The following is a 17132-nucleotide window of genomic DNA, read 5'->3' as shown; positions in this document are numbered from 1 at the left end:
AAAGTGAATCTCACACATGACACATCCTCCGAGAAGGGAACCCTTTGGTTTGTTCCGCACATCAAATAAGATATGAATACAAAACCTTGTGGGAGCTACCAAATGACTAACAACTTAAATTCCACGAATAATCATGAAACAAATTATAAATTCAGTGGTCAGAAATTACTAGTTCAGTGGTCAAAAATGACTAATTTAGTGATCAAATGACTAATTCAATGGTTCACTATCCTGAAATAACAGAACAGTGTAGCAGGTAGGAATGCAAACTCTAGCGGCAAACTGTCTAAATCCCCACCCCAACTCTGTCACTATCTTGTGGACTTTGACCACATTACTCAACTTGTAAGATGGAGATGATAATCATAAGGCTGTTATAATAATCATAGGGCTACTGTAAGCATTAAACTGATACATATAAAGCACTCAGAACAATGTCTAGCCCATAGTAAGTGCTCAGTAAGTGTTTGCCATTTTATCACCATCACATAAGTCACAACTTGCATTGGGTGTTATCCTAACAAATTATATTTCATAAAATCCAAAGGAAACGTCAAAAAAAAAAAGCAATAATTCATTCCACAAACCCTACAAAGTGATATGCACAGTGTTAGGTTCTCTGGGGGACAAAGATAACAAAAAAGACCTAGCTCTTGTCATCAATAACTTTATTATAAACTACTAGAGGCAATATACAACTCTTTATAAAATATAACAAATCAGAATAAATGTATAATAAAAGTGCAACAGACACATCAAGGAAGGAAGAATTCTGACTTCACTTAGAAGGTAGCATTTGAGCAGAAATCTTGCTCAAAGAATGAGTATGATTTCTATACCCAGAAAAGGGGAGGAGGAAGGGGAGAAAAGAACAGGGTATTTCAATATGATCAAAAGTAGAGAAGCATTCGAGTGTTTAGTACTCCTGGGATGACATGTGCTTTGTTCACTGCAGGTTGTTTGAAGAAATGCAGTGATGGGTCAGGCTGGAAATGGCCATTTGCAGCCAGATCGTGGACCCCCACCAAGGAACTGAGACTGGACTTTACAGAGGCAGAAGGAAAGGTATCCAAACCAGAGCAGCTGAGAGAAAGGAGATCAGCAAGGAGCTGATCAGGGGAGATGACACGCCTGGGGCAGAGGTGGGGAAGGGAGCGCACAGGAGAGGATATGCGTGTGGTGTGAAACCAGCCTCCGCAGGGCTCACATCTAAGGGCCTTCCCACTCACGGAGTCCACAATTTAACCTGAGATCTTGAAAAAATGCTCACTCAAGGAACCTTTATGCACTGAGACAGAAATAGGTTCACACCTCTATGGCTTCGGGTGTAACCAACTACCAGCTGCAAAATAAAAGTACCCTAGAAGTAGACAGAATTCCTACAAACTCAGACTGGGTTTCTAAAGTGTCCTGTGTACACTGGGCAATTACTGTCATCAGCTATCATCTATTAATCACCTCTGTGTAAGGCACAGGTACATGTGAGGAACTAGGAAAGGAAAAAACTGTAAGTACAGAATAAAATACACTCTGTTTAAGGAGAGAGAACATATTCATAGAGGCTAGGCACCTTAAATCCTCCTCTGAAACAAGGCAGGGAACAAACAGCTGAATGAAGAGGACAGACATTGCTACAGGTCCTCAGAGAGGAAGTGATTCCTGGACACAGCGGCCACGGGAAGGACTCACGGCAAGAATGACATGGAAGCTGAGCCTTGGAGGTGGGCGAGATCTGGGTAGGATAAGCAGGGAGCTGCTCCCACAGACATCCTGCCACCAAAATCGCCCAGTATCTACGATGCAGCCATGGAATACAAGGTCATAGAGCAATAACATGACAAACAAAAGAAGGACCGAGAATAATCCCATTTTTATAAAAATTTGTAAGTGTTTATATACTCACAGAAAACCAGAATATCAAAAATGTTCCCAATGGTTATTTCCAGCCTAGATAATAAGATTGTCAGGGATTTTTTGTTGTATGATAGTTTCTCCTTCGTGCTTTTCTATGGTTTATAAATTTTCTACAATGAATAAAGGTTTTTTTACCTTTTTAAATTACTGAACTCTGCAGGGTGGGTATAGCTCAGGGGTAGAGCACATGTTTAGCATGCATGAGGTCCTGGGTTAAATCCCCAGTTACCTCCATTAAAAATAAATACACAAATAAATAAATTACTGAACTCACTTATGAAAGTGGAGAATTAAATCTACAAATCAACTAACAGATACTCTGTGAGCACCTGTTTTGTGCAAAGGCACATTTAGGTAGATATAACACTGCTTTCTTTCTAAAGGAGGTAAGAAAGTAAGTTAGACTCATTCAGGGATGCAGACCTTTTGGGAAATGTTACCTGAAACAATGCTAAAAATAGATTATCAACTTAAAAATTCTATGCTTATAAAAACATAGTTTGGACCAATGCCTTTCTATCCTGATCAACTTTGGATCACGGATGCTGATGGAAAAAGAAAGCAGTTCAGGTGTGTGCTCAAACGTACTCTAACACCCCTGAATACATTAGCCTTTCCAGCATGATAAACTCCCTAACACGACTACCTAATGGTGAGCCAGGCAACCAAGGAGCACAGGGGAGGATTTCAAAATTCAACCTAAAATTCAAATATGCCATTAACTCCACACAGATAGGAGAGTGGGATTATTAATCTAGACCCCAACAGAACTCCCCTGTGAACACACTTACTTTCCAAGAGCCCTTGGAAAAGCCCTACCCAGTCTGTGACCCGGGCCTAGGGCTGCGTCATCCTTTGAGCCTGGTTGCCTTCACAATGCCACAGGCCCCTGGTGGCCAAATCAGGACAGCACCACAGCCCAAAGAACCGCACCCAAGTCAGCAGGCCCCCAGGAACGCCACAGCACCTCTCAATTTCCCTTCCTAGCGGGAACAGACACTCCAGTGCACATCTCCCGGGCCCTTTCTATTTTGCTTCCAACTGAATGAGGTTTCAGACTCTCTGTTTGAAAGACTTGGCCTGATTACCAGGATGGACTGTACATTTAAAACTGAGTAACAGAGCAACTCCGTCAAAATCTGACGCAAACGAGGTAGAAAAGCTAGTCTGCGGTTCTCAGGTTCCCCGGCCAGGACAAGGGCCGCCCTGCTAACTGTCTTGGTTTACCCTTTCCCTGGGGGCTGCGGTAAACACTTCTGTTAAACGCGAAGAAACCCTAGCTGTCCCCCTTTAACCTCCTCCTGAGCGACAAGCAGAGTTACACTGTGAATAACGAGATTAGCAGGTTTTAAGAAGCATGAACCGCAGCCAGGCTCACCCAGCGTTGCTGGAGACTCACCTCACAACCCCTCAATTCTACCTCACTGTTGCCAAGGACCTGCCTTCACTGACTAAGGCTGCTGGAAATGTGCTTATTTTTAGAAGCCAATTATTAACTAAGTCAGTGGTGCTTTTGTGAAGGTTTTCTATAGGAGAGACAAATGCTTCATGGAAAAAAAAATCAGAGAGAATGCTCAGAAGCTTTTACTTCTGCATGACAAACACCAACCCTGAGTCTCCTGTTCTCCAGTTGCTCAGCTGCCACCTGAGCAGGAACTTACTTCCAAAGACAAGAACATTCCTGTTCTGATCAGGCAGCATCCATTCACCCCTTAGGTCTCAAAATCCAGACTGGGCAGTGCACACACAGCTTACTTCCAGGAAAGGTCAGCCCCTGACCAAGCGCTTTAGAAGATGGGGCTCAATGCACGCTGATGACAAATTTACTTTAAAACGCATCCAAAAATATGATCTGAGCAATGGACAGGTGGACAGCGTGTGGTAAAGCAAATATGGGAAAACTGCAGAATCCAGGTGGTGGGTTTAGAGTGTACATCACACAAGTCCTTCAACTCCCTGTGCTTTTGAGATTTTCCATAATGAAGTGTTGGGGGAAAATGTTAATGACGAGGAACATCATGCAAAGACTGTGACACAGAGAGGGCCCAAGAACCTCAGAAGCTGGGATGTGGCTAATAAACACAGCTCCACATGACAACACCTTTGAAATGTGGAAGCTGAGGCAGAGCAGAAATCCCCAAAGAGAAGTGGCAGCCAGTGGTCAGAGACTTCCTGTCACAGGTAGCCAGCGAAGGAGCTCTCCTCCAGGAGGACCTGCTCAGGGACCGAGGAAGAGGAGAGAGTGTCCAGGCCTAGAGCAGAAAGCTGCTCTGGACAAGGCCTCTTGGACTTCAGGCCATAACTGCTTCCTTACAGGGCCGCACCTTCACCAGCCCCGAGCCTATCCTCTCTCCACTAGCATTAGCAGACAGTCCCAGTTGCCCTCTGGGCCTGTGGACACCCAGGGACAGAAGGCCCTAACTCTCTCTTGAGTCCCAGGCCTGACCCCGTCCTCCCTGACCCTCATCTCCTTCATTCAGTCATTCAACGCATATCACCTAATAGGTGCCAGACACTGTGCATGGCCCTCAAAATAATTTGACCCTCCCAGCCTCTGACAGCCAGTTTTCCAGCAGGCTCAGGCTCCCTAGGGTAATTCCAGAAGCATCTTCTGTTTTGGGGGCTTATGGGGAAGGACCTCACAAAGCCAAATCCATGGGGGGAAACAACTGACCTGCAGGTACCACAAATGGGCCACGAGGATGGGAACCAACCCTTGTCACCTCCCGTTTCACCTCCTCCTCCAGGAGGGAAAGGCTGGACAAGGGCAAGGAGCATAAGGTTGTGATCAGTATCTATGTATCCAGGATGAAGAAAGAAAACTCAAGTGGTAGAGTGCATGTTTAGTATGCAGAGGTGTTCTGGGTTCAATCCCCAGTACCTCCTCTAAAAATAAATAAATGAATAAACCTAATTACCTCCCCCCTCAAAAAAAAATAGAAGAGATGTTCAAAACAATGGGGGCACCAGCAAGGGACGAACCTCCTAAGAGGGCTCTCCTGGAGTCCATTAAGACCAGGCACTGGGACTCTCATTCCAGAGGTGAGGGTAGGTCTAGAGAGGCAGGAAGGAAATGAGGAAGTTGCTGAGGGACACTAGGCTGGACTGAAAGCAGAGAAACCACGAAGTATGTGGACTCAATCACGTTAGCCCTTGTCTCTGAACAGTCAGCCTCCATGAGAATAAAGCAAAAGCTAATGTTTGCAGATGCGTGCTGAGTCAGACAGCGTGCTGATAGACTTACATCTCTTATTTTAATTAATCCTTACCACAATGAAGCAGATATTGTAACGGCCATTTTACAGATGAGAAAACTGAGAATCAGAAAGATAAAGAAACTTGTCCAAGGTCATGATGAGAAGGTGACAACCTGTAAACAAATAATCATTGAACACCTGCTATGGTTTTGGAGACAGAGTGGCAAACAAGATAAAGTGTCCACTTGGATTTTTGTGGAGAAGAGAGATATGAGTAAACGTCTCAGATTCCAAAGTCCCTGTGCCACGCTGTCCACTGGGGACAGAAAAAACAGCAACCATGAAGCCAGCCTCTCTCTGAAATTCTGGCCAACAAGGATGGAAACAAGGCTCAACCACTATCCAGCAGATTCAACAAAGTGCACTGGGGTCAGACAGCCTTGGTTTAAATTCTACCAATTCCACTTCCTAGCTCCTTGACCTTGGGTAAGTTATTCCATTTCTCTGAGCCTCAGTTTCCTTATTTATAAAATGCAGATAATGCATCCAACTCAGTAAGGTTGCTGGAAAAATGCAATTGAATATTAATTTGCTTAGGGCAGTGCTCAATACGATACACACCTGATAAATATTAGTTTATCATTACTAGTTTTGCTAACCCGGCTCTTAAAGCAGATTATAAACTCTCTGAAGGCAGGAATTGTCTCATTCACCTTCATAACCCCAGAACTGTGTACCCAGCACACAATATCGCATGTAATAAATGGATTTAAACTATACTAACCAGATTTTACCTCCATCAAAATCTTGGGATCAAGAAAACTGGGAGATGTGCTCTAAGCACACTTGCCAGGGAGACCTGGCTGCTGCCACCTCTCTTTGAAGAGGCAGGGACCTCAGAAGGAAACCAGTCATCTTTTTGGCTATTCCAAGTTCTACAGGGAGGCTTCCCAGATGCCCAGGACAGTGATGGGGATCCAGGGAGGAACCAGGAAGTGCTGGTCACATTCCAAGCCAAAGACTAGCCCAGAGCCACCCAACTACCAGCCCGGGGCTCCTGAGGCTGCCAGGCGGCCACATACCATGTGCTCCATGCAGATGCTGATCTCGCCGTCGCTGTAGAACGCACCATAAAAGCCCACAATGTACGGGGAGTTGCACTCATGCAGAACCTGAAGCTCCCTTATGATCTGGTTCCGGATTGCAGGCTTGATCTCCAGGTGAATTAGCTGGGGAAAGAAAGGTGGGAGGAAGAGAGGCTTTAGAAACATTTGGATGGATGGATGGATGGTTTGGTGGGTGGGTGGGTAGAAGCCTTCTTAAATGCTTAAGCTCTTAAAGGTAGAAATAGAGGAAACAGGCAAATTTTAACAAATGAGATTCTGCCCAACCAGAGCACTGAGTGCCAACATACCAGGGCAGGTGTTGACACTGGAAGAGCTGTAACCAGGGGAGGGCCAGCTGGCCCTCTGCTCCTGGGGGCTGAGACTGAGGAAGTAGGGGTTCACCCTTCCCAAGAAACAAAGGACCTGGGAGCTGAGAGATTAGGGGAGAGTGGCCTTGAAGACTTAGTTGGTACTTAAGGTTTGTGGGACTAGAAGGGTTTGAGGAACTGGGTCAGCAGACCCAAGCTGCCCAGGAGATTTCTCCTTGACCTCAGGAACCTGATTTAGCCAAGCCTCAGGGCTCCTACGTTCCCCCTTAATGCAGTGCCTTGTTTCAGCTGGGGAGACAGGTGAAAGACACATGAAATCATTACCAAATAAGGCCGAGTTTCTAAAAAGAGCCATGGACAATGAGTGGCAGAGAACATGGAAGCAGTGGTTATCAGTGTGGGCTGGGACGGCTAGTGAAAGCTAGACAGGAGGTGGGCCTTGAAGACGGGCACTGACTGAAAAGATGGAAGGCGTCGCATGAGCAAAACTGTGTGGACAGGAATGAACATGGAGTGCTCCAGAACATGGAAGAGCCCAGCCTCGCTGTTCAGGAAGGACCCAGGGTCACCAGGAAGGGATGTTCAGCTCAAAGACTGCCTGCCGTGGTGGGGAGCCGAGCTGCTACACTGCAGGGAGATGAAGGGGAACCACTGGCAGGGGTGGAGCTCAGAGAAACATGAAATCCGTGTTTTGTGTGTCCCTGGGGCCAAGTGAAAGAAAACAGCTACTCCTGCTCTTGAGAACTGGCAAACGAATGGCGTCCCAGCTTTCTTTCCAGAGCACACAGAAAGCTAATGAAGGGTCATTTGCCATGTTTTCCAGTCTGGGGAGAGGAATATATCACTAACACATCATGAATATTTATCTATAATCTGACGGATAACTTGAGTTCAAAAAATCCAAACAGCACAAAAGGGTATTGAATGAAAAGTAAGTCTTCGTTCCATCCTTTTCCCTAGTCCCCCAGGTCTTCTAGGAGATAATTCAATTACTTATTTACCAAGGCAAGCTTGATCCAGTCTTTTTTTTTTTCAAAGTGGCCTCACCTTTCTGGCCATGACGAGGCCGGATGGCTTGTGGGAGACCTTGAACACCACACCACCATTGCCGGCACCCAGCTCACTGATCTTCTCAAAGTCGTCATCCTTCAGTTCCCCCACCTTCTGCTTCTGGGTAAGAAAGGCCTCGAGGCGCTTCCGCTGCTGTTCATCCAGCTCCAGCTCCTCCAGCTTCTTCTGCAAGGCCTCCAGATTGGTCCTGTCCCAAAGTGGGGAGCACAAGTCAATACTGTCATCAGAGAAGTCCACCTCGAGTAGCACGGCTGCTGCGGAGAGCTCCAGCTCTGGGGCCAGAGAGCGCTGACGGAGGAGGCTCAGGGTAGGGCTCCGTCTGCCGTGGCTTTGCCCCTGCACCCCGCCACCCACACCACAACTCTCCAGGCCTGGTCCCCGCCACCCCACACAACGCACCACTGACACACCGCACCTCTCCAGGCCCGGTCTCCTCATTTGTAAAAGGGAATTAGTTCTCCCTCAGTGTGCTCCGAGTCTACAAGAGGAACCAAAGAATCTACTAAAATCTACAGTGAGCCACCTTAATCCACTTTAAAACTTCAGTTTCAAAAGTCCCACTAGTGTTGGTTTTAACATCACCACATACAAAATAAAATCTGGTTCTTAAAACCACTGAACTGAAACCAAAGCAAATCATCAAAACAGGCTCTAAACTGAATCACAACAATAGAAACACTCCAATGTGATCAGGTCAGGAACCAGGCCAATCGAAACAGAGCAACAAGGTACACCTAGAATTTTTACTTTTTGAAATATATACACAAACATACATTCATTCACTCACCTTTTAAAATAGGGCAAGGCCTTTGAGTAAGGATCCACTGGTAAGAGCCTCACCTCATTTTTATTACATGAACCAGAACATAATACAATGTCTATCATTTCCTAACATTTCCAAATCCTGTTTCTCTAAAGTGGACTAAAAAACGTAGACACTTAAAAAATAATTCCTGAATAAAATTTTAAGAGTTTGTTGATTTTCCCCAATTTTAATGTTCATCTAATTTGACAGTAATACTTCTTAGTGACTTGGTCTTGAGTCTTTCCAAGGCTTTTAACTAGTGTTCACAGTGTTCATGGTGGGGGGGGAAGAAAACCACTTCATTTGCAGTCGTATTTGTCAGTGTATCTGATATTTAAAGATCCACATTACTTACATTACAACACTAGCTACAACTGTACAAATGGGTTTGGGAACGAACTGGCTCTTGGTAAGCACATAATTCAACCAGTAGGCGCTTGGACTGAGTGGGTATGGCAGAGAGCGGCCTGCTAGTGTGTTTTACATAAAGAAATGAAAAGTGTTCATTGCTCGTGGGAGCTTGTTAAGAGGAGGGTGGTAAAGAGAGCTTCCACCGTGTTTCATTTGATTTTTGTCCCTAGTCTAAACAACAACACAGGGGACAAGACAGGTCGTCATTACACATCAGAGTGGTGGTGCCCCCTCCCCTCAACATACACACCAATTCTGAGCCTGGAGGGCAGGAGCAAGCATGGCCTTCCACTCTTCATTCACACTCTATCCCAAACCCCAAGGAGGCAAGGAGATGGAGACCTAACGCCTCCCCTGTGCATGGGGAGATCCAGTGCTGCCTTACAAATAACACAGCACGTGGGGCCAAGAGGATACAAGGCTGACTTCCCCACCTCTCCTCCCTGGGGAGCGCTCGGGAGAAGAAGGCTGATGCCATGGACTAAACTGTGCCCCTCCACCAATTCACATGTAACTATGAATGTAACCCCCACTGTGACTATGCTTAGAGATAGGATTTTTAGAAGGTAATTAAGGTGAAGTAAGGTCATATGGGTGGAGTCCTAATCAGACAGGACTGTTGGCCTTGTGAGAGAGGTGGCCTTCCCGCCCCACATTCCATGTGAGGACACGGCAAGAAGGTAGCTGGCTGCAAGCCAGGAGGAGAGGCCTCACCCAAACCCAACCACGCTGGCACCCCCAGCTTAGAATAGAAGCCCCCAGAACGAGGAGCAAATTAATTTCTGTTGTTTAAGCCACCCAGTCCCTGGTGTTTATTATGAAGCCCAAGCAGACTAAGACAGCTGGTCAACATTCTCATTCTGCTAAAAGGCTCGACTCAGTCTCCCTGCGGCCCCCAGTCCTGCAGGCGTGGGGACCGGAACAAGTGTGGTGTGAGTGCACAGTACACACCTGCTGGTTTCCTTTCTCTAAAGTCTCTCCACAAAGGAGCCCATGGATGACAACATTTAGAAATACATGTCAAATGCAGACAGACACCACAGCTAAAACCTGGACGAGGTTACAGTTGCCTGGAGGGTTCAGCAGTCTGGCTGGAAATGCAGACTCCAAAAGATCCTGTCACACTCACTCACACACACACACCCACCCACCCACCCACACTGAGCATGTATGAGGAAGAGAGGGAAGGGGGCTAGATGGAGTGGCAATCACTCTCCTCACAACACTGTGAACTCTTTTCAGTGTTTTATACATATTAATGCATTTAATTCACAACCTTACAAATACAACAGACAGCAAATTCAAGCACAGACAGGTGAAGTAACTTGTCTAAGGTCACACAGCGGTAGAGCAAGGATTCAAACCTGGGCAGAGAGAATGTCTAACCTTAATCACGATGCTGTATTACCTCTTCAAAGAGTTCAGTACTTTCAAGGGAGGCAACTTGCAAACAACATGGGTAAGATCCAAGTGTGGGGCATGTAACACACCAGGGCTCAGCCATGAAGATGGTGTACCTACGTGAAGTTTTCTGCCCCAGATGCGATCCTGTCTCTCCTGTGTATCAATCAGTCTGAACACTGCCTTGCAGGTAACACTGGCCACAGGAAACCACGCCCTGGGGGGCGGGGGATGCTGACTCGGCTCATTTTTTGACTCCCTGCAGAAATAAGGAATTCTCCCACCTTCAGGAAGGAAAACCAAGTCTGGGCTCTGTGCCACCTTCCTCCCACCTTTCCATCCTATGCTCTGTGGTCTAACCGCCTACCCCACTGGCTAAGGAACTGGCTTGATTTGTGCTTTCAGAAGGTGGAGCCAGGGAGAGAAGAGACATGGCAAGGACTATAAGCTGCAGTGGCGACACTTTCCAAAGGACTGGGGGTGAAAAAGTGCTGCCAAATTGACAAGTCGTTAGTAATCAGGAACCCGGGACTCTTCCACCAAATTAGTCGTCAGCTAGCTGTGGGGCCGTGGACAAGTCACTTCACTTGACACATCCCAGTTTTCTGTTTGGTAAAATTGAGTAACAAGATGCTTACTTCACCAGGAGAGGATCAAACAGAAAATTTATAGGAAGAAACACTGGAATTTTGACACATTTCTGCACAAACGTTAGGGTGAGTGGGAGCGGGCTGGACAAGGAAGAGCCAGAGCAACAACAGCAGGATGCAGGAATTACTGTCTTTCCTGTAACTTAGTAAGTATTAAAAGCCTCTAAAAGTTTTCAAAACACTGTTTCAGAAAATGAAAGGCAAAGATTTCTATCTGAAGGTGAAAGGAAAATCCTGGCATCAAAAGGACTTTCATGACTCATTAAAAAGAAATCAATCAACAACATATCAGTATTCAGTACTGCTTCCTCCTGCACAGGGAGTGGGTGGTGTCCAGCGAGGCTCACTTCCACCCTCCCAAGGCGAAACGCTTCACACACAGGAGAGAGGAGGAGGGGCCCCTCCCCTCAACCACACCACTGATCTCCAAAACTCGAGGGCAAGAACTGGCCTCCTTCACACTCTTTGGTTTTAACTGAAATCAGCAAAATCAGATCTAGGGACTGAGAAAGGAAACCAGAGCCCAGCACGATACATCTCTGACACTCCAGGAACCAGCTGTGATGGCTCTGACTCCCGCCACACTCCCCACGGCACAGAGGGAACGACACACTGTAATGTGAATTCTGCACCAGGGCTGTCTCACAGTAAACACAAGTTCATCCAGATACAAGCAGATAATAGGCTTGAAATAGGAACAGAGAGGAAAAAGAAGGAACTTGGAGAAAAACAAGGGTTGTCATTTGTGTTCTGAAAACACCAGGAAGGCACAATGAAGTGGGGGGGGAAAGGATGATGCTGTGGGCAAGAACATCTCCTTCCCTCTCATCTCAGCCATCTGCTAAGCCTAACTGCACTCCCACAGCTGGACTCTCATTTGTGGCTCAGTGGTTCAAGTCAAGAAGCAGTATAACATGTAGCACAGGGAGGGACCTCAAAGACCACCTGACCCAACCCATTTTACAGGTGAAGCAACGGAGGTCCAGAGAGGACAAGGTCACACAGCTTACTGGTGGCAGATCTCCCAACTCCTGAAACAGAGCTCCTTTCAAGGCCCCATGTTGCCACTTCCAACCCGGGTGGTCACTGCAATGGGAAGCTGACCCAAAGGAATGACTGAAGGGGCAGGGAGGTGATGTCCAGACCAAGGAATGGGGTCTTCAAACTGCCATCCACCAAATAGAAATGGGCACAAATGCATGTCAAACATCAGCCAGCTGTCCGCTGCCAACCTGAGCAAGGCTGCTGTAGATGGCAGGCCCTCCTCCAGAAGAAGAAGGTACAGAGGGATGAGCAGAGGACGATTACCAATCACTGTGCTGGAAGGTCGGTGTCCTCACCAGAGAGCCGAGGCATTGTGAAGTTCTTCCTTCCCTGTGGCATTTGGCAAGTAGGGCAGGGAAGGGAAAGAGAAGGAAAGGGAAAGACCCAAGCTAAGAGGGAACAGCACCCAGAGACTAAGGCTGCAACCCCTTGCTATCTGCACCCTATACCACTCCCCAGCTGAGAGATCTTGGGAGTTACCTCCTCTCCTGGTCCTCAGTTTCCACAACTACAAAAGAAGTATACAGGGAGGAGGCAGGGGTGAGTTGCCTAGATGTGTAAGGAAGTTTGTCAGTGTGCCGGCCAGCTGAGGAGGTGCAGAGTAAGGCTGAGGGTGTGTTCAGGTTGAGGGGCTGAGGAGCTTCAACTGGGGTGGAGGGGTGTGAGGAAAAAGAGAACTAGCATCAGGGGTCAAACCATGGACAGCAGGGGATGGGAGGGGTGACAAAGAGCAGTAAGAGAGGAAAGGAGAATGGGCCTGAATGAGGAAGGCAAGGGGGCCAAAGGCACAGCTTACCAACTTCCGGACTCCAACCTAGACCAGCCCATCTGTTAAGAGTTTAGATGTGCCAACTAGGGCCAGACTCAGACAACATGATGGAGAGGGGCTTAGACCCTCCCACAGCTGAATCCTATAGGCTGAGAAGGGCTGGTTAACTAGGCAATAAAATTCTAGGATTCTGTATACAGGCTCTGTGAAAGAGATCAGATGCAAAAGAATACATACTGTGTCATTCCATTTATATAAAATTCAAAACTAACCTATGCTGTTATAAAGTTAAAAAGTGATCATCACCCTTTGGTGGGGGAGGGTACTAAAAGGGGGCATATGATGGTTAATTTTGTATGTCAACTTGACTAGGCCACACTGCCATGATATACGGTCAAACATTATTCTGGATGTTTCTATGAAAATGTTCTTTTTGAGGGGAGGAGGAATGAGATTAACATTTAAATTGGCAGACTTTGAGAAAAGCAGATTATTCTCCATGTTATGAGCCTTACCTAATCAGTTGAAGGCCTTACTAGAACAAAGCTGACTTCCCTAAAGAAGGAGGAATTCTTCTGGCAGACTGTCTTTGGACTCAAAGTGCAACTCCTCCATGGGTCTCCAGCTTGCCAGCATACCCTGGAGATTATGAATTTAACAGGCTTCCACAATCGCATAAGCCAGTTCCTTAAAAAGTCCCAGTCAGTGTCTGTCTCCTCTCTCTCCATCAGTCTCAATATCTCTTGACAAACAGACAAATTGATCAATCAATATTGGAAGCTGGGTTCTGATTTCCTTTTTTTTTTTAATGTATTTTTAAAATTTATTTATTGTTGTATTTCTGATTTCCTTTTATTCTTTTTTTTTTCCCTTTAAGTTTCAGCTGGGATAATTTCTACTAACCTACCTTCAGGGTCACTGATTCTTTCCTGTGTTCTGTCCAGCCTGATGAGCCTACTAACCTGTGATGTCATATTCTTTGAAACTGCTAACATTTCTACTTGAACCTATTTTTAGTTTCCATCTCCTCTGCAGTTCCTCATTTGTTCATGTATGCTGCATACCTTTAAGACATAAATCATGGTTATTTTAAAGCCCCTGTCTGATAATCCCAACATCTGGGTCATCTTAAGTCTGGTTCTGTTGATTACCTTCTCTCTTGCTAATAGATTGTTTTTTCTCTCTTGATTTTTGTGTCTTGAAATTTTTGGTAAAATGCTGGACATTATGCCAGAAGAAGAGACTGAGGTAAATTGTCTGTATGCTTGGTAATGGACACATTCTTCTGTCACAGCGTTAGTGTGCATTAGGCTATTAGTCAGAAGTTGAGCTGAGTTTGGGTTTTCTTGCTAATATTAAAGCCACAGGCTACAAATTTCTCCAGAAAAGGGTCATTAACACATGCTCAGTGTGAAGCTTGAGCTGCATAGGTTTTTCTTCTCAGTGTTCCTACTCCTCCTCCAGTTTTTAACTGTCCCTTAACGCCTGGCCACAGAATGGAGTCCTTCTCCATGCTCATGCCCCTCCCTCCAGGGGCAGACTGCAATTGTTTTTTATTTAGTGCCAGGCTTGTGGTGAGGGTAAAGAAGCTAGCTCTTGTTCAGCCTCAGCCTTAAGCAGCCCTGTGAGAACGTACTTCCCCTCCTCTCCATGGCAGCCAAACTCTACCTCGTATCTGTGGCAGTTTGTGGGCAGAAGAGTTTCCTCTACCTCCTCCAGCAACAGCAGACCTCTGTAGACCTCTCCTTGCTGGTATTGAGCCCAGTTTTGGGCTTAAATTTTTAAGCAGCTATGGAAAGCCATGCTTCAGTACAGCCATTCTTACGTGGTTCACAATATGCTTCACCAAATTTAGCAGAGGAATTTTTTTTTCTTTTCCTTGATGCTGGCTGCTCACATCTCGTCTCAGCTTGCTGACAGATGTGTAGGTGAGAAATTCAGTTATTGTTCTTGAAAGCAGCCCCCAGACCCACTTCCAGGACGAGAGACATACACAGGAAATCTGCTGCTTCTGGGTCAGCAAAGAACTGGTCTTTGACAATGCCACATGTAACTACTAGAAAGAAGAAAAACATGCACGTGGCTGCCAGATACTCTGTGCTTGAGCAATAGGTGTGAAGGCTTTGGGAGTCAGAAACGCTGGGTTCAACTCTGTTACGCAGTCTGTGAACTTGTGCAAATAACTTCCCATCAAATTTTCTCATAAATAAAACACAGGAGCTAAGCTAAGTGGTCTTTAAAGTCCTTTTCAGGGCTAAAAGTCTCTGATTCTAATATCAGATTCTTCCTGTAGTATTCTAAGGCTACAGTTCTGCAGCTAAGTACCAGTGCCATAAATGTCTGCAAGCACCATGGTTGACTCCCCATGCTACGTGGCTAGAGAGCCTAGTCATTACTTCCTGTCCACATATAAACTCAGTGGACAGTTATCTCATCCTCATTGCTTTTTCCTTTGGAACTAAATCGTTTCATCTTCCTATCTCTTCTCTGAGAATCCATGCATTTTGACACTTACAAGGCTTTTAGAGAAATAGTGAAAGGAATACAGACAGCTAAGGGCAGTTTAAGACAGTGATGTAATTTAAGTAAACAACAGATGACTGTGGAGATTAAATGACAGCACAAAGTAAAAAAAAAAAAAGTTGGAATCACCAAAAGTGATAAACAAATATTTAATATTATTATGTTTAGAATAATTATAGGTCAATAAGAATAACATTTAATTTGACAGCACTTGCTACTGATTCACTGAATACCTGCTGTGTATCAGGTACTCTTAGCTAAATACAGATGGGCTCCTTTAATCTCCTAAAACCACCATGATGTAATTTCCACAGTTAGCCCCATTTTACTGATGAAATTCCTGCATTTTCATGTTTTCATGCAATAAATAAGTTATCTAGAAAAAATGCACAATGAAGTTAAACACAACCTTTATTGCCTTTAATTGGTTTCACTCCTACTCCCTAAAAAGACTGAAGCAAAGATCACAGGTCCCCTAATTCTCACAAGGGGCCTAGGACGCAGATGGCTCTGTAGTTCAGGATATGCTGGAGTTAATCAGAGTAAGATCTGCAGGATTTTGAGACCTGAATTGGTCTAGAAAACGATATATAAAATTTAGATAGCAAGAAAGGAGGAAGAGCATTCTTGTAGGGTCTACTCTGTGGACAATGCTATAGAACTGGGATTAAGAATATTAATAGCAAAGAGTATTGGGAAATAAAACATAAAAGTAAAAAAAAAATTAGTAAATGAGAATTGCAACAAGTGTTTGTCTTTAATTTCATTTTAAATCAAGTAGCTTCCAAGCCAATAAACAAATGTTTTTAAAAGTCAAGAGGATAGGTTTATTTAAAGAGACAAATAAGAATCACGTATTCCTATCCTTTAAAAAAACAAAAACCAAAAAACCCCAACTCACACCTTGTATCAAAGAGCCTTCTGAAATCATATAAATTACCTTCCCACAGCATGTTTCTGCAGACAGACACGCTGAAGAACACACACACAGACACACACACACACACACACACACAGGAACCTCTGGAGTGGTAGGACCACCCACTCACATAGACTTTTTTTAAATATTGAACAATATCCTTAATCAGAGAGGGGGTGTCACATTGTTGCTTAAAAGAACTGATAGCCTATGGTTTCTCCTATCTCAGTGGACAAAATCTGTTTCGTATTAGTCCTAAAGAATCAGTCTTCTGTAGAAGTACAAAAAAGAAAGAAAAAAGTAAAGGAGTTTGGAGGAAGAGAAAAAAAAAAAAGATCAGAAAACAGAGGACAAAAAGGAATGTATCATCTTTACTTAACAGGGACAAAAGAGGGATATGACAGTCTGATAAAGAATGAAAATTTAGATTCAGTTAAGATACGAGCTTCGTAATTGCTAGCCATAGTACACTCATTAACTCATTTAATCCTCACAACATTTTAAAATAGGTATGTTGTTCCCATTTTACAGATATGGAAAGGGAGGCCAGTAGTTAAGTAACTTACTCAAGGTTAGGGTTGGAATTCCAAAGCTTGATCTTTTCTCCACACCATGCCAAAGAGCTCCTGTCCTTCAAACAAACTTCCCACTAGCTCATCCTGAACACCAGGCATTTACCCCGTAGTGACTTATTCCTTTTAGGTAAGAATCGTGTTCTGCTGGAAGGTAAAATCCCTGGGAGGACAGTAAATTAAACCGACCCAAAAAGACACTCCTTTCAGAGGAATATCCATGGCTGATACATTTCAATTAGGGAGGGAAGTGAAGGGATAGGACACTGCCCACATGAAGCACACTGTAGAAGCAATAAATACTCTGGGGGCCATAAGAGAGCCAGGGCACTACTAAGGGAGTGAAGGGTGGAGAGAAGCAGGCAGGAAGTGTTGAAAGGAAGAAAGCACCAAAGACAACCCAGAGAGAAAACCCAATAAA

At 45.0% G+C, this 17132-nt stretch overlaps 1 protein-coding gene across 1 annotated transcript in view; it reads right to left on the bottom strand.

The window, feature by feature from the left end:
• Positions 1-17132, bottom strand: part of MAP2K1 (mitogen-activated protein kinase kinase 1) — a 67969-nt gene that overhangs the window by 26386 nt on the left and 24451 nt on the right. The window contains exons 2-3 of the mRNA XM_031452892.2: positions 7594-7804; positions 6194-6340 (exon numbers count right to left, since the gene is read on the bottom strand). Coding sequence (XP_031308752.1) covers positions 6194-6340; positions 7594-7804 — 358 coding nt within the window. The remainder of the gene's footprint in view (positions 1-6193; positions 6341-7593; positions 7805-17132) is intronic.

This window comes from Camelus dromedarius, chromosome 5, assembly GCF_036321535.1.
Source record: "Camelus dromedarius isolate mCamDro1 chromosome 5, mCamDro1.pat, whole genome shotgun sequence".
NCBI classification, from domain to species: domain Eukaryota; kingdom Metazoa; phylum Chordata; class Mammalia; order Artiodactyla; family Camelidae; genus Camelus; species Camelus dromedarius.
The sequence above is the reverse complement of the archived record's forward strand: the minus strand, read 5'-3'. Positions and strand labels throughout refer to the sequence as shown.